Here is a 24,442-nt window from a genome sequence, read left to right on the forward strand (position 1 = left end):
TTCCATGGGTTCTATGTATTTATGTGCGCGTGGCGTGTCACATGCTTCACGTAGTATTAAAGACACATCACGACCTTCTTTTAAAGATAAAATCAAAATCGTCAGCAGGCCGCTTCACACCTGGAGAAAATAATTCTGTTGTTAGGTCACATCTATTGTGTCAGGGATGGGGCCACTTGATCCAATTCCCCCTTCTGCTACACACTGGTGACATTTCAAACACACTCACATGTTAAATAACAAGTCAACTTTGTAGATTTTGCAATGAGTGTACAAAAACATGTATGTAAAGGTACACCATCCAAAAAGGTGTGCAATAAAGAGTTACTTAAAGGGATGCTTTGTAAATTAAACGTTTGGCCATTAAGATGATTTAATCTGAATCCTGGTTCAATCAATTTGCCATGATTTACACTTTAATTGGCAGCTATGGGTGGCAAAGGGATGCAGATAATTTGAGAGATGCCACCCACATGGAGCAGCGGTGATTCATAACGCTTTCCACATGTTTCTGGGACTCTCAGACTTCAAAAATCAGTAGGTATATATAAAAAAAAAAAGGTTTCATTACCTGCATACATATTAATGCCGATTTTTCTTTGTCAATGTGAAAAAGAGCGTGCAGTATACATGTTGCCCTACACGACTTGTTTACTGACACATTATGCCATTATGCTGATTACAGACATGGCCAATCTTCTTCTTAACCATCCATAATTTCAGGATAATGATTTCCTTTGTGCTGCAGTGGGAGCCGAGGAGGCGGGGAGCGTCTTCCTTGGGGCCAAACAGGAAGTGCCACACATACAGGCTTCAGATTTTAAGTGATGGGGTTGAGGTACTTTGGATCAGAAAGTTAGGGGGCAGGAAATTCAACCCAGAGGAGAGGACAAAGCAGTGGAAAATACAACACTTATTCTGTGAATATAATAGTGTTTTAAAGAAATTGAGTATCAATATCTTAATCTTTTCCTATTCACATTTTCTTTTTCTTGATTTGTTTTTAGTATATGTTGTTCTCAAAGTTTGCCATCATTATTGTATTCAATGTTTATTGATCTTTGATTTTTTACTTTTTTTTTTAAATGGCGGAAGTTCCAAATTAGCCATCCAATAATTTTTCCTGCAATGTGTGTATTTTTTAATTGCGCAAAACAAAAGCATAGTCGATGACATAGTGCCATCTAGTGGATGAAACCTAAATTACAAAATGCATCCTCATTTAATGAAAGTACATAATTATCATTTAAAAGCTATTCACACTACTCTCACTTTGAGGGAACACATTTACGTCTTAAACTCTTAAAGAAGAAGAATTGGCAGAGTTCCCATTAAAACAGCTCCACTGTTAAAATAAAATAACTGAGTGCAAATCAGTTCACCTTGCAACAACAAACAGACACAAGACATGTGCTTCACAAGTCAATGTGATACTTTTATTCATGAACCTAGGACCATATATATATATAACACTGTATAAATACTCTATATATTCTACTCCCTTCTGTGATCTCAATAACAAATACAAAATAATATTAAAAAAAGCCACATGATTATATTTAACAGGCTGTACAAAAATAAATAATGTTTGGATATTCTGTACAAAAGGAAAAGACTCGGTAGAAAAAAGAAACCGGGTGCCTTCGCAGAAGGCAGGAGAGACTTACTTATGAAGTAGTAGCAGGAGACAAGTCCCTCTTTAGGTCTCCACACACACACACACACACACACACACACACACACACACACACACACACACACACACACACACACACACACACACACACACACACACACACACACACACACACACACACACACACACACACACACACACACACACACACACACACACACACACTCCTCTTTGGTCTTTGAAGAGTTCCCTCATTGAAGGGTTAGATATGGCTAAAGCACAGAGTACAGAGTACTGAGGCCTTTAGAGACGACGGGGTGTTACAATGTGCCGCTGGCAAAACAAAGATGAAGTGCTACAGGTTTGTGATAAATAAACTAAACACTGACTATTTTTTTCCATACCGGATGGGATGTATAGTAGAATATGAGCTATTTCTCTTTCATTTTATCTTTATATACTCTGCATTTACCTCCCCCACCCCCAAACCCCTTATGTGTCAGTCCAGCCCAGCTTGGACAAACATCATATATATATATACACATGCATAAAAAAACATAAAAGACACTTTCTCCCACTCGCTCACACACAAGCATGACATTGGCACGGTAAGCAGCAAGGAAGTCTCTTCCTCCTGAGGGAGGCTGCACTGAGTGCTGCACTGAGCCAGTGATGCTGCAGAGCCACTGTGGCCCCAAAATGGATTCAGGGGGAAATAGGTTGCAGTCATTGAGGACCCATTGTGGGACTCTGGATGCTAACATTCATTAGCCTCTTTAGCTTGTCCGTGGGAAGAAGAGGAGGCAGAGTGTTTTTCTGCAGCAGTCTTCAGCAGGCGCTCTGATTGCACAGTTCCAGCAGGGGTCTCGGCCGCTCTTTGGGGTCACAGCTCTCGTGTGTCAGTGTGCGCCCCTCGGGGCCGATGCAGCGCAGTTGCCGTTTGCGGAAACCCCGCCCGCAGGTCTTTGAACACACCGACCACTCCCCGAGGAGCCAGGAGGGGCAGGGCTGGGCAGAGCAGGAGCGCGAGGCCAGGGGGCGCAGCTCCTCGGGGCAGTCTCTGGAGGGCCGGCCCTGGGGGTCCGCACACACCACCTCCCTCTGCTGCACGCCTCCGCCACACGTCTGGGAGCAGGGACCCCACTCCCTGAGGGTCCACTCGGCTCCACCCACCTCCCTGATGGCGTTGATGGAGTGCCGGCGGCCTCCGTTGCCGTTGGAGATGGAGGCAGCGTTGTTGGGTCTTGGTGCAAAGTAGCTGTATTTGACCCGGGGCCTGGGGGCCTCCCCGACAGACAGCACTTGGATGGTGAGGGGCTCTGGGAGCGGGGAGAAGCTCCGGAGGCGCTCCAGCGAGGCGGAAGAGCCGCTGTAGCGCAGCAGCGCCCCCTGCAGGGCGATGTCCGTCTCCATGGTCATCAGCTTGTAGTCTCCATTCAGCAGGTAGGTGCCGTCCTGCCGGCGCACCGCCAGGTAGCTGTTGTCGTTACGACCGTTGCCGGGGGCGCGCTGCTTCACGTCCAGGTGGGTGGCGCCGGCAGGAATGGTGACAACATCCTGGTACCCAGGCCTGAAACAGAGAGCGGCAGAGGTCAGACTGAGGCACAACAAATTGATGTTTACAGAGACGGAAGTATCCAATATTGATACTTCATATAGACATTTGTGCGTGAGATATATTTACCTGGCACGCTCCAGAGAGCCGGACACCTTCTTGCAGGTCGATCCGTCTCCTCCACACACTCCACACTTATCGAAGCGCCGGTTGGAGCCGATGACACGATCACACCCGGCCTTCACACACTGGCCTTGGACACACACCGAGGTGGAGTCTGGGCTGCAGGGGGTCCCGTCAGCCACCTGGGGGCAGCAGAGAGACAGAGGTTGGAGTCAGGTAGAGTCAGGGGAGTAATGGATTACTCTATCAGATTACTAGTAAAACAATATATTTGGGGATTACTAGCACGATTACTAACCAAAAAATAAATAAATAGTATATTGTGTTTGTTGTAAAGGGATCAGATTATTATTATTTATTTATTTTTAACCCTGCCAGCTCTGCGTGGAGCTACATATGAGTCATAAACAAGTAAAAGTCTTTGCTTGGGGGCTGAGGGAAATTACAACAGCTGATTCTTCAGATTGCAGGTCTGCACAGGTAAGAGTTATGAGATCAAGTACTCAGATCCTTTTCTTAAGTAAAGGTACAAAAACTATGATCTTGAGATACTACATTACAAGTAAAGGTCCTACAAAATATTACTTAAGTAGAGGAACATAATTATTATAGGAAACATCGAGTGCTTCTTCCACCTCAGTTTATCAGTGTAATCCAGCCCCTCTCACCTTAGATTTGAGGACAAAGAAGTATCCGGTGCCCTTGGCTCTGCACACCAGCTTGCAGCGGTCTTTGGGTGAGACTCCGGCATATTTGGGCACCCACTCGACTCCCTCGCCTGAACCCAGCGACACCTGGGCCGACATGTCGTTGTGCGCCAAGCACTGCTCCTCGCGGAAAGACAGGCCTGAGAAAGAAAACAGAGCGGGGGTCAGGTTGAGCATGCCAACTTTCACACCAACGTGCAAGAAACATCAAAACATCCCTTCTTCCTGAGAAACACTCAGCCATTTGGTTCAAGAACATCTCTTAAATCTTATTCCTGTGATAGAAAGTATGTCTCACCGTTGCTATCGGGGCAGGTTTCTGTGTTGCAGGAGCGGTACTGGATCCTCTTCCCCTCGCAGTACTTGCCCCCGTTTTTGGGCAAAGGGTTGTCGCAGGAGCGGAAGGAATACTGCACCCCCCCGCCGCAGGTTCGAGAGCAGTCACCCCACGGACCCCACAGCCCCCATCCGCCATTGACAGGAGTCTGAAAGCACCAGAGACATGAACATTACAAATCTGATTCAGTACTTCCGGACGCTAATACTTATGAATTATGGTGGCTAATAATTATGGTGGCTAATAATTATGAGGCTAACACTTCTAAAGGCTAACACTTCTGGAGGCTAGTTCCTACCTGGTGTTTGGCAGCTTGGCTCTTGGTGAGACACTGCCCGGCCAGGCAGTAGCTGTCATGGCCGCAGGAAGTCCCATCAGCCCAGGGGAAGTTCTTGGTCTGGCACACCAGCAGACCGTTGGACGTGGTGACGGTGCACCACAGGGCCGCACAGGTGGTGCTCAGGTCGGGGCAGTGCTGGGAGTCGTCCCCAAAGGTCAGCCGGCACTGGTGGTCCGCGTCGTACACGGTCCCCGGCAGAGGCTGGGGGAGGGGCTGCGGTTTGACCGGCCTGTCCAGCAGACACTGACCGTGGCCGTTGTCCAGGAAGGTGGTGACCATGAGGGCGGAGCAGGGGGACCACGGCTGCTGCTGGTCCAGGTTGGACAGGGTGGAGGCCATCATGTGGGAGCCCCAGTGGGCACCGTTGACCCCGGAGCACATCTGGGCGTCATCATGAGGCATGTTGAAGACGTGGCCTGCAGGACAGAGAGGACATTATTTAAAGACAGCCTATTATGCTTTTTGGGGTTTCCCCTTTCCTGTAGTGTGTTATATAGGTTTGTGTGCTTATACATCATCTGCAAAGGCTACAATCAAAAGAAAAAAAGGGCCATTTGCTCCTTATTTCCTCATACTGTGTTTATGTCTGCACCATAGCATGTTTCTTGTATGTGTTGGCAATAAATCTGATTCTGATTTTGATAAAGAAGCATTTCTAACTCTACTTTTACTTACCAAGTTCATGCGCCACAGTAAATGCAGCTTGAAGGCCATCATCCTCCACAATAGAGCAGCTTCTGTCAGGGTCACACACTGTGCCGACATCTGCCATGCCCAGAGTGTCACAGGAGTGGGCGCCACACAGATCCTAAATATGCAAACAGAGAGCAAAGTTAATGTCTGACTTCTCCTTTATCTCCTCTGTTTCTGTCTCTGCTCCACTCCTCCTCTGACTCACCGTCCTGGTGAAGAGCACGGCGGTGTCGTAGTGCTCGGGGTGGCGGTCACTGGGCGGGTTGTGCTGCCGCTGCCACTGGCAGAAGTTGCGGAGGGTCATGGCGGCGTTGGAGGACACCTGGGGGCCTCGCTCCTCCTCGTACACCACCAGCAGCTTCACCACCGCCAGGCTGATGGAGTTGTGGATGCTGGGGTGGCGGTAGAGGCGGGAGGCCACGGCCATGATGGTCAGCAGGTAGGGCTTCAGGCCGGCGCCGTGGAACTCAGCCATGGACTGGTCAGCCACCAGCATGATCTCCAGGTAGCGAGGTGTGGAGACAAAGCGCCTGCTCCTGTGGTGAGCTGAGGGGAGGAGAGAAAGAGGTCAAACCGGGTGCAAAGGTCATGTGAGCAGCTATCATATTACACTCCTGATTTTACTGCACTTTTTATGTTTCAGCTCTACAAAGGGTTTTATTCAGAGGGATGACTCAGCGTCACACCATCACCGGAGACTCCTCCTCCGCAGGGTTCACATTCCTAAAATGACCTTCTCTGGTGGAAAACTAATCGAAGGGGAGGAAAATCCTTTCTGGAGGGGGGTGAAATGTCTGCCGGTGCGAGTTGTACCAGGAGGCGAGTTTACACGTCTCAGCACCGCCGGGCTCTGGCTGGCTCCAACCCCGCTGCTCCCCTCCCCTTCCTCCGTCACGCCTCCTCCTCTTTCCCCTTGGAGAGGCTCGACCCCCCCCCCCCCCCCTCTCTTCCCTCCCCTCCCTTCCTCATTTCTGGTAGTGCGTAGACGGCGCTGTCAAAAAAGGTAGCTGTGCAGCCTGGCACAACTCCAGCTGACAGCAGTTTGAGTACTCAGAAAAGTGAGGATTATTTTTTATGTAAAGCTTTAGATAAATTGACATTTCGACATAAATAAATAAATATAATACAAATAAAACTCGCTTTCTGTTTTTTGGCCACTTTTATAAGGTTGTTGCTTGGATAATGTGAGCTTTCTGAAATGCGTAAAAGCACGTAAAGTGTTCCTGCAGCTCACCTGTCTGCTCTGCGTTAGCTGCTCCGTGCTTGACTTCTTCCTCCAGATTTGTTGGCACCCTCGCCTCGTCCTCGTTGACCCCGCACTTTGAGCTCCCCTCCTCAGCCAGAGCTGCCCGACCTCTGCGGCGGATCGTGTGGACATCCTCCTCGGTGCCCGTGAAGTCATTAGAGTTTTGGGGCTGGATGAAATACTCTTCCCCCTGAAAGTAGAATCCGCCCCTGAGCCCGTGGCACAGGTTGAGTGCCGCGGCGGAGTGATCCTCTCCGTTCACCGTGCCAGAGAAGAAGCAGCCCGGCTCGGCTCCGCTCTTTGGTTCCTGTGTGGGTTCGGACTCAGGAGTCCCCACAATATGGAAGACAAACCCCGGCGCCAAGAAGGTCTGGTCAGGCTCTAGCTGCAACACCAGCTCTTTGCCAAATACATCCAACCTGTACTCCCTCATCTCCGCCTCCTTCTCCTGCTCCTCCGCGGAAAGAGTCCGCCACGACTCGGTTTTGCTCTCCGACCGGGCCGTTGGGTCTAGCCGGACCGGGACCACGGTGCTCTCCTCCCAGGCGCTGTGCACCCCGCTGACGCACAGAGCGACGAATAAACCAATGGAAACGTGTAAAAAACTCATAATAAAGCTGTGAAATCCAACAAGTGTAAAAACAAGTTGAGAGTAAAGTCTCTACGAGGAAGCAAATAAATCCTTTAAAAGGTTTTCCACTATCAGCTACAAAAACAAAGTTTTTGAACTTCCACAAAACTGTCTCCAAAATTACGCACACTCGTATAGACTAAAAAGGAATCAAATCCAGTGAAAAACTCATTCAAATGTATGTGCAAGGCGGACTTGTTGCAGAAAAAAGTCCTTTTATTAAGTACAAATAAAAGCTGGATGTCGGCAGTAAATCCAACAGGTCTGTTTCTCTCAGCAGATGTTTCAGTTTCCAGCTCTGTGTGAGTTCAGGGCAGGTTCTTCCTCTGCTGGCCCGTTTACTCTGTTCTCTGCTGTTGCCTTTCAGTCAGATCAGAGCAGGTCCCTCCTTATATCCCCCTGCCTCAGGACCACCCCTTTCTTAAGGGCTCTTTGATCTAAGACTGGCCAAATCCCGTGCGCACCAGCGACCTGGCGCGTTGCCATATAATCAATCATTGTGGAGGACAGAGAGCTTTGGGCAGAGACATGTTTTCTCCTTCTGACTGTCACAAGATGCACATGTACAGTCATCACCGTCAGTCATAATATGACTTAAACATATGAATCATATGTTAACTGATTATTCATTTATGATATGATAACCTCAAAGTGTGCCACTGCTTTCTAAACTGAGTAAACATAACTCAGGTCGACAGGCAGCAGTGGAGGATGTGTTGTAGTGCAACAGGAGAGGGAGATGGCAGCAGATCCAGAGGTAACCAAGTCTCCAGGAGTCGTACTCACCTTCCTTCATGCCAAGCCGGCTGTGGTGCTCCGTGGCCGGGCTGCGAGGCTCTGCTGCCCGGGGAGAGGGAGCAGAGAGGGGCCGCTGAGGTCTTAAGGTGGAGCGGCTCTCCATTCAGGCTGCTTCTCTACTCAAACCAAGGGGAGAGGAGCCCCTGTCCTCCGGCTTCTCCCCCCACCCGTCCGGACTGCTGCTTCTCTCCAACAGAGAGGACGAGTTTGCAGGAGTATCATAAAAAATACCTGGCAAAGCAGAAAACCGTATTAAAGACACCCCAAACAAGTGATTCACAGCAGATAAAACATTAAGGGAAAGTCCTTTTTAAAGAATCATATAGACATCTCTACAACATTCTGATTAAATAAAGTAAAATCTATAACAAAATCATGTGAAAATATCCAAATAAGGTCACTTCAGTGTTGTGTAATTTTTAAACAGTCCATGACAGCTTTTTGGCACCATTTGAGGGTCAGTGCGTAACTTTTTGACGTCACTTGATCACTCTGTGGGGACACATTATGGAAGTCCACCTTAAGAGCAACAGGTCATAAAAAGTGACTCATTGTAATTCCGCAATTTCCCAGAAGATGGTAGGCATGCCCTGTGGAAATTCCCAACACAGCTGCAGGTATTTTCCATCACTGGATGGGGCTGTATCACATTTCACCACAAGGTGGCGCCGTTGCATCACATGTATGAGCTTGTTGCTTTTTAATGAGTTTTAAAAAGACTACATGTGTTTTGTTCTTGCTGGGATGGAGTTATATTGTTGTGCTGCTTTAACATAAAGATATTATTGACTTGTATAACTTTTCCTGTGCAGGGTAATATAATCTCCTCTAGCTGCACCTCATGTGCATTTTACCTGTAGAATACCTGAGTGCAGGTGAGGTAAGGCCATGTTTAACGTTGTGCAGAAGTCTAGCATTTACATGTTTAATCACGTTTTATTTCGTTTGTAAAGGTGCACAGAGGGGTGCCTCTGCTGGAGGATTCTGAACCAGGGTCCGAAAGCATTTTGCTAATGTAATTTTGTTTTAGAAAATGTAAATTTGTCTCAAGCTTTTTAAAAGTGTTTCACACTTTGCAATAGTCGATTGCACCTCTCAGTCACCGTACATAACTGACAGCTATTGTTATTATTTACAAATTGATGGCCCCAGCCACACAGGGTCAAACAATTACACTGCACCTCACCTGCAGTAGTTCACCTTCAGTTCGGCTGCAGTCAAATGTGCAAATTATTAACACCACACATTTCATTTAGATGGTCAACTCTATATTTGCTTCTCATCTGACATGACTTCAAAATTGTAGCACAGCTAACACAAGTATTTGTTTGTATTAATGTCTTTCTTTGTCTTAAAGTTAAATCCACCTGCTTCCATGTCAAAGGGGGGATTTGGGTTTAACCAGAACCAGGTTCATTACCAGGTAGGTTTTAAACACATACGAGGAATTTGACTATGTGTTGTGGTGCATTCATAAACATACATACAAATAAAATACACTTTTTTGTATTCTGTTCATCTTAATTGCCCCTTGGTTTCAACTTGGTTTGGCCAAGCCACTGTATAGGTTCCTTGATTTGTCATTGTATTGTGTTCTATAGGCTTTTGTGCATGTAAATGGTCTGGCTTTTTCCCATCCATATAATAAGGCTGTTCTAATATAATCATCCCCACCCCAACACTCCTCTTTCATCATGTGTGTTTAGATAGCGACTGATTTTGCGACACATGCAAGGAAAATAAAATACAAATATGTGACCAAATGAACAACACAGACACAAAGGTATTTAAATATATAGATTTTATATACATATATTCATGTGGATGACTAGAAAAGAAACACTATATTCTCACAAAGGAATGATTCTGCAGTCATATGCCTAAGTTAAATAGTAATTTGATACAAAATTACTATAATAAATAAAACTCATCTCGTTGTTTTCTTTTATTCACACGTAGCAGTTGTACAAACAATAAATTACAAGTTCAGTGCTGTGTTTCTGTCGTTCAGCGAGAGGGGTTTCCCCACTGCAAGGGTCAGAGTAGATAAATTGATCTGATGGATTGTTCCAATGTGTTTGTTTTTATACATTTCTGTGTATATATGGTTGAATACTTAGAGATATATGAAAGATCTACTCATTGTATAAAATGTCTATATTGTGTAAATAAATCTGAATTTGGGTTTTCTCCTGAACAGGTGCCAGATGGGTGAGGTTATTACACTATGTACTGTTCAAAAAACACATGTGTTAATTAAAATATGTTTGTAGCCATATTTGTTTTATTTGGACAGATCAAGGCTAGTCGTCTCCCTAGCTTCACGTCTGTAGGCTAAGCTATGCTAACAGTTTCCTTGTTGTAGCTTAATATTCAGAGGAGAGGCATGTGTAGTATCAATATTATTGTCTATTTCTTGGCAAGAAAATGAATAGGCGTATTTCCAGATATGTCAAACTATTTCTTATAATCAACAGCAACATGACTATCCCAAATCAGTGTCCCCTTGTCGGCACTGGGACTATTTCTGTAGCATTTTTGACAGTGAGCTCTGTGGATTGTCTGAAGTATTTGAAGAATTGTATCTTCAAAATCAGTGGCACGATCTGAATTGTTGTAACATGGCGAACACCACCCATCAGGACACAGTTTAAAACATTTTCAAAAACATGATGTAAAACAGAGAATGAGTGTTGAATTGCAAAAAAGGACACTGCGTTAGCATCTCCCTTGCTGTCGTTGCGAGTATCCAGGGCACACATTGTCATATAAGCATTGCTTCCTAAACAGACAAACGAACAGATATTGAACTCCAAAATAAAACCTGAGGGTTGTTAAGCTCCCAGCACCGGCATAATGACTGATGCCGACAGAACCGAGAGTGAAGACGCTTCAAAACGTTGTCGATACATACTACATGTGCATAAACACAGGCCTGGGTACATGAGACACACACACACACAAACACACACTAGAGCTGCAACAGTCGACAGAAACATAATAGCCAACTATTTTGATAAGGATGACGCAAACCATGGCATTTCAACCTCTCAAATAATTGGCAGATTAATTGATAATGAAAACAATTGTTTGTTGAAGCTCTACACACACATCAATAATTACCCTAAGCCTGTGAGTCATTTTAAACCTCCATAAATGTTAAGGAGTGTCATGGTTACTTTGCCCCTATGTCAACCTAACTGTTGTAAAGTTTGTCCTCTGAAGGCCACCATACGCTGCACAGGTGACTTGTGTCTTTAGGAAAAGCTTTCTTACAGAGTTTTCTTGTATACGCTGCAAGAACTTGAGATGAGAAAAATATTTTGGGATAGGACGTAATTCACCATTCATTCTAGGACACGAGAAACCAGTGTTCCCTTCTTGTGCTGCCTCTCGTTTTTCAGCTGGACAGATCGTTCAAATAAAGACGCAGAGCGCTTATAGTCGGGGCATCGGGTAGCCCTTATCCAGGACCATCATTTGTATAACTCCTGTTACTGGGACATTTCCGTCACTGAGTGGCTCATAAATAATATTTTACGGGAAGAATATTGGTAGTCGATCAGAAGATGGAGAGTGATCTTTTCAACATTCAACCTGTAACACATTTGACAAGCGTTTCAGTTACTAGAGCAATTTGCGACGCAGTACACCCACCGCGGGACATTCGGCAGAAATGACGGCAAGCTAATAACGATATCTTTCAATCCAATCCCCATCGTTCTCACGGACAAATGGAAGCGACTTCCGAATCCCCACAGTGATCAGAACACATGGAATACCATACACAAACACGACATGCCATTACAGGGCAACACACACTGAGCCTCCAGGGTCTGGAGGCCGAAGTAAAGACAATCCGTTGCAAACATGCAATTTGAGTCTGTCCGGGCGGTCTCTACTGCATAGCTACTGCGATTCCAGGACATTCCTCCGGCGTTTAGTCAGGTACATCCAGAGTCTCTGTGGAGCCGCTCAACATTCACAGTCCTGTTTAAGGAGTCCGACACCAAGAACTCCAGACCTTTAAACGTCCTACCAATTGTTCCCCCTCTCCTGCCGCCTCAGCATTTCTTCACCAGACAGTGTTTGAAGGCGGAGGGTCGGACCCCCAACGTGCAGCCCTTGGAGAGCTTCCCCTCCTGGCCCTTACACTGCACAGTCCGGCTCTGCCAGCCAGTGTCACAAGTCCTAGAGCAGCTCATCCAGGACCCCGTCACCCAGTGGGGCCCTGGGAGGGGGGTAGAGGGGCCTGGAGCCGTCGGGACCAGGATTTTGGGAGTGGAGCAAGATGTAGTGGTGCTTCTGGTGGTAGTGGTGCTTCTGGTGGTGGTGGTGGTGGTGCTCTGTGTAGGGGTGGACTTGGGGCTGAGTTGGGGCTGTGGAGCATTCCTCCGTGGCATGAAGAAGCTGTAGCGAACATCCAGCGGCTTCTTAGCGTCCGTCGCTAGGATCTGCACCACTAGAGATTCCTGAAGGGCCCCGGGCCCCATGCTGTGGAGCCACTCGTCCCTCTGGCTCCAGCCACTGTAGTTGAGCACAGAACCGTTGAGGGGGATGATGGTCTCGGAGGTGGAGATCATGAACTTGCCGTTGAGGAGGTACTCGTTGCTGGGCCGGCGCAGGGCCAGGTAGGCGGTGTAGCGCGTCTGGTCCTTCGCCTTGTGCTGACGGACCTTAATGTGGGTGCAGCCTGCCGGGATCTTCACCACGTCCGTGTAGCCCTTACTGATTGGCAAGAGAGAGAGAGTAAAGAAGAGGGTCAGATCAGCATAAAAGCAAACATTTTCCACTGATTTAGGTTATGAAAAAAGCATAGAACATAGCATCTCTTGTTAGCAAATCTAGTTAGCACTCTGCTATTAACACATCAAAGCAAAACTTCCCTTAGCAATTGTGTGTAATTCTGATAAATGTAATGCACAGTTAAAGTTCTCTGTCTCTTTGTCTCACCTTTTCTTGGTGAAGTTGCCCACCACACGTATACATCCCGTGCTGTCGCCCCCACATATCCCACACTTATCGAACTGCAGCTTGGAGCCGATGATGCCGTCGCAGCCCGTCCGCACACACTTCCCTTTCACACACACCGAGCTGCTGTAGGGACGACACTCGGTCCCGTCTACCACCTGGAGACAAAAAGGAAGATTATTTCCCATTTCCCCTTAAATACACTGTACCTCTTACTTCTTTGCTTCAGCTCACCCTCTGAGAGAACACCACGTAGTATCCTGTTCCTTTGGCCCTGCAGGTCAGCTTACACACGTCTTTGGGCAGGACTCCGGCGTACTTCGGCACCCACTCAACAAACGTCTTCACCCCCTTAGGATCCGTCTGGGGACCGTTGCGCACTTCACATTGCTCCTGCCGGAAGTTCTTATCTGGAGAAATGAAAAGAGGATTGTGAGTACGACCAATAAGCTGTAATAATCACGCATGCATTCCCAGGCTGCGACACTCACTGGCTGGCGGACATGGCGTGACGTTGCAGGACCGGTAGATGGCTCTCTTCCCCGTGCAGTAGCGCCCGTTGTTGCGCGGCGGCGGGTTGTTGCACAGGCGCTGGGCGAACTTCACCCCGCCTCCGCACGTCCTGGTGCACCCACCCCAAGGACCCCAGGAGCTCCAGCTGCCGTGGTTGGACGCCTTGGAAAGAAGCGGGAAGATAAATGAGGAAGTGGGCGGTTAGTCAGGTGTCGCAGAGAAAGTAGGAAATGTGGCATGCATTGTGTGGAAAGAAGAAGCGGGGCGATCCCCCGTGTGATGAAGGAAACTAGCATGAAAGCTCACATGCTTCCCCTCGAGGAACATCCTGAATGAAATGTACTTATTTTTATGTTTTTCCAGCCAGCGCTGCATGAGTCATGATCATGGATAAGTAAGTAGCCTTAAACGTTTTACGAGACAAAGCTGATTTTATAATCCTGTAGTTCTGCAGAGCTTTCCATTTAGTTTGTTCAGTGTATAGCACTTCTTTCCACAGTAAAAGCCACTTCATCTGCAAAGAAATATTCTGTTTATAGAGGTTAAAAGGAGTCTCACATGCAGGGGCTTAACGTCAGTGGTCGTCATACATGGCAGTGAGAATGAAGCGAGTCAAGACTTGGGTCGCATCCACACACACACGACTGCCAAGAATCAAGTCAAACCCGCCAAATGTCATGTGACAAATAAACACAAAGAACATATTCTTCACACACACACACACACACACACACACACACACACCACACACACACACACACACACACACACACACACACACACACACACACACACACACACACACACACACACACACACACACACACACACACACACACACACGACATCCTGCCAAGAACGGATTCGCTCCCCTAACTTATTAAATTCAATTGAATTTGGTTAAAGCAAGGCCAAGAAAACAAATCGCACAGATCAGCAGCGGCATAAATAAAGCAGCAGACCACACACTGAACAACCCGACATTTTTCTCCTCGAGTGTCCTTCTTTCTCCTTTACAGTGTGTTGTTGAGTGTCTCAAATATACGTTTTTGAACTGTCAAAAGTAATATTTCTGTCTTTACCGAGTAGTGTCTCTTGCGGGTCTTGTCCACACACTTCCCCTGCAGGCAGATGCGCCCCTTCCCGCAGGGCGTCCCCTCCACAGCCGGCAGCTTCTTGGTCAGACACACCATCTGTCCGTGGCGGATAACGGCGCACCACAGGCGGGAGCACACGTCCATCCCCGGGCACACCGTGTACTCCGGCCCGAAGGCCAGGCGGCACTGGCGGACGGCGTCGTAGCTCTGGCCCGGGAGCTCCTCGGGGCCCAGGAGGGGGGAGCGGGGGGAGTCCAGGAGACACTCGGCTGTAGCAGGAAGAAGAGGGAGAGCATACATAAAACTAGTGACACAGAAGTGTAACAAAACAATCAGTAACGCATTTTTATCGTAGTTTAATGAAGAGTGTGTCGTGTGAAATATTAGTTAGCAAGCTAGTTAGCTAACATGGACTAATCACCTGTAGCTGAATAATAAGTTGTGTATGTGTGCTGAATGTCATCAGTCAGTGTGCTTAGCAGGTTAATTGCAAGTGGACCTTTTGATATATTATGTTTAATGTAAGTTTAGGAAGGTTTCATAACTTATTAGACCAAGCTGAGAGTATGCAGTATGATTCTGAAAAAACTAAGCAAAATAAATGTATTATAAACTAATGCATGCCTGGAAGTCCCTATTGTGTCCAAGTGTGCAACATCTGCAAAATGCACACTAACTGGCGTATGGAAGTCTTTTTGAGAACTGAATGTCATATCTCTCAATAGAAATGCATAGCATACGTCAGTTGCTACATGAATAACGCCCGAAGCTATGGATTTTTTTTAACGTTATGTCAGCTTTCGAGGCTTTGGCAGTAATGAATTACACTTCTGGAATCTTTGCCAAAGATCTGTCATTGCACTGCAGCTACACTCTTTAAGAAGTTAACAGGATTGTAAATAACGCTCTATTAGCATGATTACAGCTCGGTTTGGTCGTAAATAGCTCTCCCTGATAGGTAATGTGTGAGAAAAGCTATCACACGTCAAATTCACATGGCTGCAATTTGTAAACGGAGCGTGGGAAAGTGAGGACAGATCTCACGGTTTTGCTCTGTTTTTATGATTCTGCATTTTCTCCCACACTTACCGTTGCCATCGTCAAAGAAGTCTGTGATGGTGGCCGAGGTGCAGCGGCTCCAGGGCTTGGAGGCGTCGATGGAGGTGAGGATGGAGGACATGAGCCGCTTGTCGCTGTTCACCCCGAACTTCTCCTCGCAGAACTTGGAGTCATCGTGGGACAAACCGAGCAGGTGACCTGGGGAGAAACGGACGAGTTGATGGAAACGAGTTTGCACATGAGAAAAGAGAACACACTCGGGATCAGGTGTCTGAGATAAGACAATCCTCCCAAGGTTATTAATCAGCTGCAGAGAGATGCTGACAGATGTGCGGGCGCTGGCGTGTTCACACCTCTGTTTGTGTGGTGGTATACATGCCTACCTATCTCATGCGCGACAGTGAACGCAGCGTGCAGCCCGTCGTCCTCGATGACGGCGCAGCTCCTCTCCGGGGAGCAGATGGTGCCGACGTCCGCCATGCCCAGCGTGTCGCAGGAGTGGTGGCCACAGAGGTCCTGGACAGAGGAAATACCGTCAGTATACATCCTTCTTTGATTGATTGAATAACTATGATTTAACTTAATAAAGAACATTATAGTTTACCGAATGTCATTCTAACAAACGCAGCAAAAGGCAGTGTCTATTCTTGTCTTTCAAATACATGGACATCTGGCTATCCGAAAAGAAACACTGGATACTACAACTCCCATAATGCAATGCGATCTCCATAACTACACTTTGTAAAGCATGAAATAAATCCAAGCTGAGGTGTCAGTTGATACATTTGTTTTTACAGCCCGAGTATAATCTCTCTTCCTTCCTGCCTGCCTTCCTTCCTTCCTTCCTCTCTTCCTCTTCCTCCCGCATCTCCCTGTCTGCCTCCCATGGTTCACAGGCTGACACACTATTGATCTTTGTTTCCTTCCCACACATGTCCATGCAGATGACGCCCCGGGGTGCTCTGCTTGTCCCGGTCGAGTGCACAGATCAATCAGTTGACCCGTGATGTTTTCTGATGGAGAAAACCAGAGTTTGTCCACAGCTGACGTTAAAGTGACTTTCTGTGGATTGATATGACCTTAGCAACGGTCTGTTAACGAGAATTAACAACCTCTGGAATGTCCAAATTGACCAATCAGAATCGAGTATTCAACTAAGCCGTGTAAAAAAAGGACAATAAAGCCTTTGAATCTTTGCAACAAACAAAGCAGCGGAACATGCATTTAGGGTGCAGACACGAACACAAACATATACGTCCGTGTGTACAGAAGACACACACACACACGTCCGTGGGGAGGATGAATCGTCACGTTAAGTGGTGCTGACAGGCCTACTGGGTCGTGTGTGAGAGTCTCTCTGGGGAGGGTGTGTACTCGTTGCCCGCGGGTTGCTTTGGAACAAACTGCCTTGTGTTCTACGCTCACACACACATGGCTGACTGGGTGGGAACGCCTTACACACACATGCACAACAATATAGTAAATAAAGGGTATAAACTTGAACATATAGAACACAAAACTGCAAACTCATAAAGGAAAAGAGGAGGGGGAGTCCAGTTTGTTGCATGCATGGACGTTTTTCTGTCCCGTCTGCAGAATTAGTTTTAAGGGAAGTTTGATTTGAATCAGCTATATATTCGGTTTCTCTCTCCCTGTTTCCCACACTCTTTCACCCCGACGTGCTTTTCACCTCCCTCTCTTTCATTTCTTTTTCATTCCCACCCTCTCCCAGTCTCTACCCGAAGTACAGCAGCTGTTTTTGTTTCTCTTCTTGAACACAGGGCTTTTAGTGTAAAAAAGGAAAGACAAACAGGACTGTTTGATTAGAAATTAAAAGGAGAAAAAGACCTGACATGACCCTGAAACTCACTCTCTATCTAGGAAAAGCTTGCAAGCATCTGGGGGAATGCAAAGGGTAATAAGCCGGGAGGATGGAGGGATGCCGGATATTACAGAAAAGAACTGAGAGAACAAGGAGTGAGAGAAATATTGGCTGAAATAACAGGAGAACAGGTGGCATGCTGGTTGTGAAGGTCAGGAGGCGATCAGAGCTGTGTGTGTCTGTGTGTCTGTGTGTGTAACGAGACCACTTAAAATCTAAGCCAAGGCTTGTGTTAAACAAACAGCCCGCCAGACCCACACACACACTGAAGTCCCTCAGAGTGAGTGTAGCTCACACTGTGATCAAAAACTCCCTGCAGGCTGATTTCAATAAACCTGCTAATCAAAAAGAAAAGACTGGTCAACAGTTGTTGACATTGTGTGTCTGAAACTGGGCTCCGTTTCAAAAGAGGTGCTGGCAGTATGAAAAAAGACCCAGTAGAGCTACATCATACAAATCTGAACCTGAAAATGCCCAGAATATCTTTCTTAATGTATTTGATAATTGTGCAACAGTGGAGCAGTGTTCCCTGATCATCAGTGGCTCTAAAAGCCATCATGGTCTTAAGTGTCCTTTGAGGACTGACCCAAGGCTGCTTCATAAATCAGCCTTGTGTTGGCCTGATGTCACATGCGTCTTGTTGTGAAATGAAAAGATATGGCTAAAAAAACCTGTTCTTTACTCCTGATAATCAGATCCATACGTTGTCAACATATTTGACTTTCATACCGCGCATAACAAGAGATGATCAATTATGTTGTTGCACATTTTTTATTATTACGTACCATTTTTATTTGAATATTTCTTTATGTTTTTCTTATTATTTTACCTTTTTTTGTATTTTGGGATGGGGGTTATACATTTGTGTAATGTCTTCTGCTGGAAAAATGAAAAAGCCAATACAAATAAGAAGTCAGTGATGCATCTCAGTCTGAAGAGAGTGTGTTTTTTATCTGAACTCTCCGGCGGAGTGTGTCGAGGGTTTGGGATCCAAGCGCTGTCTGCGGGTTGTCAACATCTCCCAGACGAAGTTTAGCACGTGTGAAATATCAGGAACAGTTCAAACAAACAGAGGGACGGGGGCGAGCGCTGGGAAATGTACACGTTAATGTACAGACGCACACAAACACATGAAGGAGGAGGAAGAGGAGGAGGGGGGGACACACAAGAAAGGGAGGAGTCCCAAATGATAGACATTTTCACATTCACTGTAAGAGGCTAAATGACAAGTGTTTAACACATGTGGAGGAAATGGAGTGTGTATATTATGTACATACTGTGTACTTTACATCAATCGTCATTAACGGCCCTCTTCTGCAGACAGTTATCACCTTCTGAAGGAATGATATTTTAAAAAAGTGTTATTGTTTGGGCTCATATGTTGCATAAACAGGTGTACAATTAAGGCTTTTTATAATTTTTTACATTATTAATACGTAAATGTGGATAATCCTGGTAGTACGTGGATGGCGGCTTTAATGTGGCCCTAACTCAACCCGGGTTAAAAAAAGGTGAGCACTTCAATAACACGGGCATCACAAGTACCTGCAAGCAATGTCTGTCCAAATATTTGAGCTATTGCTGCAAGAAGCGTATAAAAAAAGCAGCATGAATGAACACATGTGCAGGGTTGGAATGTAATAAAGTACTTTGACTGAAGTACTGTAGCAGAGTTTTGAGGAACTTTACATGAGTATTTTCATCTTACTTCTTCCACCATACAGTTTGTATGTCAGTCTCTCTCTGCGGCCCTCTGACAGTGGGGCTTTGTGCACTGTCCAGCGAACACAGCCATGCATAGCGTTTAATGTTCTCGTACACACAGACACACACTCGGTTCCCCCTCAATGTACCCGTTGTTTCGTGGCGGTGCTGGTATGTGTGGGACAGAGTGACACCGCCACACGGTCAACTCACTGAGGGTATGGGGTGTTGGGGTAATTGGACCTGACCACAAAGAGACAAGTTCCCTCCGAGCCTCCCCCCTCTTATCTGGGAACAATGGACCGGTCTGACTTCACAGTCACAAAGTCTTCAATGAGCTCCAGTTCCAGCCCAACGGACGGCAATAATCTGCTTCACAGTCGCTCCAAATACGCCGCGGAATAATTTGTTTTCGCATATAAGCTACTATTTAGCACCTGTCAATACAATGGAATATTATATTTTTGTCATGGCCAAACAGTGGTACTGAGACTAAGACCTAATTTGGCCCCAAAAATACGGTTTCCATTGTCTGAGATAGGGAAAGAGACGTCTTTAAATCAGCGGGTGATTGTTTAACAGTAAATTCATTCAGTAAATTCCTATGAAAGCCATCGATACATTTGGAACGGAGCCCTGCCTCAAACGCTGCATCCTTATGTCATTCAGTACAATAGAATATTAGGCCATTTGCTGTAACACATATGAACTGAAGCTATAGCACCTCCATGTTTCCATTGGGGTTGGGCAACCCAAGTTATTTCCCTGAGAAAGTCCTGAGAAAATAGTTAACACATTGCAATGCCAAACTTCCTTTCTTTCTCAATCCAAAATGCAGCGTGCAAGGTATGAGCCAAATAAACGTATTTCCTGACTGGAATCCTGTCAACGGAAACTCTAAGGGCTCTAATATGTTTGTATATCGACGGATTGAGCGCAGATCTTGACGTATCGGGGGCTACTCCTGCTAAAATGATTAGTGTGGTTTTCAAGATGTCAGCATCTTCACATTCCACCTTTTTTCACCTGAGCTGAAACAACAGTGGATTCCTATTAGTCATCTTCCTGCAGCTGTAAACAAACTGCTTTTTCGTCCGTCCTAACGATCGAGCAATTTAAGCCGAAACACTGACTCCTTTAAAAGTCAAAGCGAGGCGTTGGCTGCTTTCTTAGCCTTATTAAAGGTCACGACCCTAAAGTCAAGTCATGCATGAGCCTCACTGCTCATTTGGCCGCAGAGAGGCTTGTTTGTCCTGCAGCGGTGCAACAGATAGGGATCAGGAACATGCCAGGGGCCAAATAGAGGATTATACGCTCGGCATGCGACAGAGTGGGGATCACCTGCTCCTCGTGCTGACAGTTAACATCTGCAGCTCATCAGTGAAGGTGAGATGTGGTAGACAGGTTTATAAACAATGTAAGGGCTGCGACAGGTGAGAGAGAAAGCACTGGAAACTCTTTCTGTTGAATAAGACATAACACTTTAAAAGAGGAAGACATCTCCATATCTGAGGCAATGTTTGCATGAAAAATGTGTGCTTGCTGATTCTTTTTGTAACTGTGCATGACTGTTATCCCGCATGGACTGCTTGGATATGAAACGGCATTGGAAATCAATGGAAATATGCAATGGAGAGTGGAGGTTTTTAGGGTAAGCATGAGTATTTTAACAGTATTAAAGCCCTTGTAAATTAAAAGCATAATCCACAGTATTCCGCCTGTCATGTTTAATTAGTTTCCAGGCCAGTTTGACTTCCTGTTCAGAGGCTGCCTCAGGAGTATCTGGATGTTCTGTTTCCATGCCCGTCTGACCCTGTCCACACTGCCAAACCCAACCACCGGAGGATCTTTCCATCTTTTGCCTGGACTCCTTCAATCGTGCCTGTGCAGGTGGAGCGGCAGCAGGGTTAGTGAGCAGCCACGACGTTGGTTGGCACGCAGGAAGTGCCACTTTGCCAGCAAACCTCAGGCATGCAGCTGCCTAGCCAATGCATGATGGAGCCAGCATGGAGTCTACGCCAGGAGATCCGAGGTTACACCACAACAAGACGCTGCATGAGCCCAACACACCGCATCTCAAGGAGAGCTATCTGGAACTGCAGCTAACCGCCGTGAAGCCACACCCGGAGAGGAGAGGTGAAAAATGCATGTAGGTCTGCTGCTGCCCTGCGGCTTTCCACTAGGCAGGGAAAAGAGGAGGAGAAAGGGACGGTGAAAGACGGGATAAATGAGTGTGGTCTCGGTAAACGCAGAGCTTCTTACAGGGTGGATGTGTTTGTTTTTCGGACAGCTCCCAGCCCCAGCTGACAGACGCTGGAAAAGTAACAGGGGGAAAATGTGCAGACTGGAGTGATGAGAGACAGAGAGAGGAGTAGAGGGAGGGAAGACTATAAGTGCAGCAGTTTCAAGGGGAGTTTGAGGGATATTTCTGCAATACATCCAGCAGCTAATTTCCAACCTCCTAGAAGAATTTACGTGCACGGCTTTACGGGAGCGCGCCTCAGATCACACAGACTTTTAGACCGTCAGGGGACTGGGAGGGAGAGCCTGGAGGTATGAAGAGCCTGCCTAGAAAAACACCAGGCGCAGGAAATACAGTTTTTATGGACTTTTTACAGACGCTGCGCTGCATTACGCACAAGAGATTCAGCAAAAAAGAAAAGAAGGAGGGGGGAAACGGAAGGACTGAGAAAACATACAAAGCAGAGACATGTGGGGAGCAGGTTCCTCACTTCTGATTGACTTGGATGCAAATTGGTAAATGATTCACAGTTGGCTACAATAACCACTAAATGAGACATCGAGGCTCAAGTGGGAAATACTGTGTCATTGCTGCTATAAACATAAAAAAGGTGACGTGTGTCAGTTGTTTTCCTTACTATAAGCTGTGTGCAATAAGCCCCCCAAAGCCCCAGCTTAGCTTCAGCAGCCAGCATGTGCACCATCAAAATAAAAACAAAGTGGCGTCACCCCCTCCGCAGCCTTGGTATCACACCGGGGTGCTAGCCGCCTCTCCGCCGCTGAGTGAGTTGGGAGACAGCAGGCAGTGGGGTCAAGTAACTGAGTAGATTTACTCAAGTACTGTACTTAAGTACTTTGTACTTCCACTCCAATACAATTCAGAGTTAAGTTTTGTACCTCCACTACATTTATTGCATACCTTTATTTAGATTTCAGATTTGGAGTAATGATGTGACAACACTTAAATCAGATTAAACATTATTTTGATGCTAATACTTTTGTACTTGAGTAACATTTTTGATTGCAGGACTTTTACTTGTAACGGAGTATTTCTACACTATTCAAATATTGTACTTAAGTAAAGATTTGAGTAGCCTACTTCTCCCACCTCTGGAGACATTCGCACAGGTGTGGGTGAGGAAAGGGACGTTTGTTTACCTGCCTGGTGAAGAGGATGGCGGCGTCGTAGTGGTCCTTGTGGTCGTCGTCTCGCGGGTTCTGCTGGTTCTGCCACCTGCAGAAACTCTTCAGGGTCGCTGCAGCGTTCTTGGTCACCTCGAGCCCCTTCTCCTTGTCGCTGAGCACGCGCACCTTCACCACGGACAGCCGGATGGGGTTCTCGATGCTCGCGTGCCCGTACAGCTTGGATGCGATGGAGGCCAGAGTGAGCAGGTAGTGGTTCAGGTCCGTCCCGTATTTTCGAGTCATGGTGTCGTCGGCCACCAGCAGCAGCTCCACGTGCCTGGCGCGAGACACCGACCTCTTGCTCCGCGCGCCATGGTCATCTGCGCTTTCCTGCGCGCGCCTCTCTCTCCCCTTCTTCACCCCTCTGTCCCGGCGTCTCTTTGTCGCATCCCGGCGTCCTCTCCCCCTGTCGCGTGTCCCGCAGCTCTCGCGCCCCTCACGCATGGCCTCGAAGCTGAAACTCTCGCGCGTGAAAACGTGGAGTGCGCTCTCCGCGTCCTTGTCCTGTAGCGCGCGTGCGTCGTGCTCGTGTCCTCGAGCCCTGACGATTGGCGTGATGGTGTAGCGCGCGTGGTCCACAGCGAAGAAGCCCTCGAGCCCCCCACCGCAGAGGTTGAAGACGGCCAGGGACTCCGCGTTGGAGTCCACCGTCCCACGGTACGCGCACTCCCGTTGCAGAGGAGCGTCCCCCATCAGAGAAAGCACAGACTGAGTGCCGAAGTGATGCGAGAGCACCGACTCGTCCCGCTCCATGTCCAGCTGGAAGCGACTCCCGTCCAGGTACAGTAAGTAGCCCACCTTCCCACCCCCGTGGTAAATCCGGTCAATGGTCCGCACCACCCCGTCGGTCCTCCGGGCAGGTGTGAGGAGAGACCCGTTCGCAGGTGGAAGATAGAAACCCTGGAAAGTAGAGAGACCCGCTCCTAGCTCCAAATCCACGACGCACAGCAACAGTAGCCGAAAGCAGAGCATGCCCTCGGCCAGAGCACCAAGGATCCGCACCATTGTTCATTCCAACCCGAAACACATCTATGTATCCACTAACAAGAGCCCGGATCGTCCGAAGAGACAACTTTGAGTGTTTGTTCCTCCACAAAAAAACGCATCCTCACGGTGTCCAAATCCCCAAGTGAAAACACACACAGTAGTAACCGAGGCGAGCAAACAAAACCATTGAGGAACAAAAAAACAAACAACGAAAGAGAGCAGCAGAGAGGAACTGTATGCAGGCTGCAGAGCACTGAGCTGAACTTGGAGAACAAAAACACAAAGTTTGCTCTTAATAGGACCCGGAGAGAAAAGTCCTGCCCCCTTTGCGCTCAATCACCCCTCCTCCACCCCCCTCTTCTCTCTCCCTCCCTCGCTCCCTCAAATCAAGTCAAGTGCTGGAGGAGAGAGACCTGAACAATGCTGTCACTGGAGTGTTTCCCATTGCCTTAGCACAGGAAACAGGGAGACTATTAAGACTCAGCATGTCCATCATAATCCTCATGAATCATCTCAAGAGGCGGTGAAACAGATTGTATCCAGCAACAACAACAAAAGAATGCAACATTCCCAAATAGCCCCATGATGGTACAGAACCATTTATCCCAACCATTAAACACCAGCCTGTTATTTTTACACTTTTACCACTTTGACTTCTTTAATAATTGAAGTCCAAGGAGAGTTGACTGGGTGGTTTCCGAGGCGTAATAATTCATGGTTGTTCCCGAATAAGAGTA

At 47.1% G+C, this 24,442-nt stretch overlaps 2 protein-coding genes across 2 annotated transcripts; both read right to left on the bottom strand.

Annotated features, from left to right (window-relative positions):
* Window positions 1-1,414: 1,414 nt before the first annotated feature.
* adamts1 (ADAM metallopeptidase with thrombospondin type 1 motif, 1) lies at window positions 1,415-7,618 on the bottom strand. The gene is made up of 8 exons (XM_034216775.1): window positions 6,626-7,618; window positions 5,597-5,937; window positions 5,374-5,506; window positions 4,657-5,114; window positions 4,320-4,506; window positions 3,983-4,161; window positions 3,321-3,496; window positions 1,415-3,206 (listed from the first exon to the last, which is right to left on the bottom strand). Exons 1-8 carry the CDS (start codon window positions 7,245-7,247, stop codon window positions 2,465-2,467), a joined length of 2,838 nt encoding a protein of 945 aa, XP_034072666.1. The 5' UTR covers window positions 7,248-7,618; the 3' UTR covers window positions 1,415-2,464.
* Window positions 7,619-9,996: 2,378 nt separating this feature from the next.
* On the bottom strand, window positions 9,997-23,983 carry LOC117546743 (A disintegrin and metalloproteinase with thrombospondin motifs 5). Its single transcript, XM_034217102.1, has 8 exons — window positions 22,692-23,983; window positions 16,090-16,222; window positions 15,737-15,904; window positions 14,633-14,916; window positions 13,529-13,712; window positions 13,272-13,447; window positions 13,020-13,195; window positions 9,997-12,794 (listed from the first exon to the last, which is right to left on the bottom strand). Exons 1-8 carry the CDS (start codon window positions 23,721-23,723, stop codon window positions 12,131-12,133), a joined length of 2,817 nt encoding a protein of 938 aa, XP_034072993.1. The 5' UTR covers window positions 23,724-23,983; the 3' UTR covers window positions 9,997-12,130.
* Window positions 23,984-24,442: the final 459 nt, after the last annotated feature.

The sequence above is a fragment of the Gymnodraco acuticeps genome, unplaced genomic scaffold, assembly GCF_902827175.1.
Source record: "Gymnodraco acuticeps unplaced genomic scaffold, fGymAcu1.1, whole genome shotgun sequence".
Classification (NCBI taxonomy): domain Eukaryota; kingdom Metazoa; phylum Chordata; class Actinopteri; order Perciformes; family Bathydraconidae; genus Gymnodraco; species Gymnodraco acuticeps.

What these genes read in the sequence shown, in the direction of transcription:
- LOC117546743 (XM_034217102.1), bottom strand. Translation starts at nt 23,723, where the DNA reads ATGGTGCGGATCCTTGGTGCTCTGGCCGAGGGCATGCTCTGCTTTCGG. An exon ending in CCATCCTCTTCACCAGGCAG is followed by an intron (nt 16,223 to 22,691) that starts GTAAACAAACGT and finishes TCCTCTGTCCAG; the next exon opens with GACCTCTGTGGCCACCACTC. An exon ending in CTTCTTTGACGATGGCAACG is followed by an intron (nt 14,917 to 15,736) that starts GTAAGTGTGGGA and finishes TTCCTGCTACAG; the next exon opens with CCGAGTGTCTCCTGGACTCC.
- adamts1 (XM_034216775.1), bottom strand. Translation starts at nt 7,247, where the DNA reads ATGAGTTTTTTACACGTTTCCATTGGTTTATTCGTCGCTCTGTGCGTC. An exon ending in TACTGTGGCGCATGAACTTG is followed by an intron (nt 5,115 to 5,373) that starts GTAAGTAAAAGT and finishes TCTGTCCTGCAG; the next exon opens with GCCACGTCTTCAACATGCCT. An exon ending in GCCAAGCTGCCAAACACCAG is followed by an intron (nt 4,507 to 4,656) that starts GTAGGAACTAGC and finishes TGGTGCTTTCAG; the next exon opens with ACTCCTGTCAATGGCGGATG.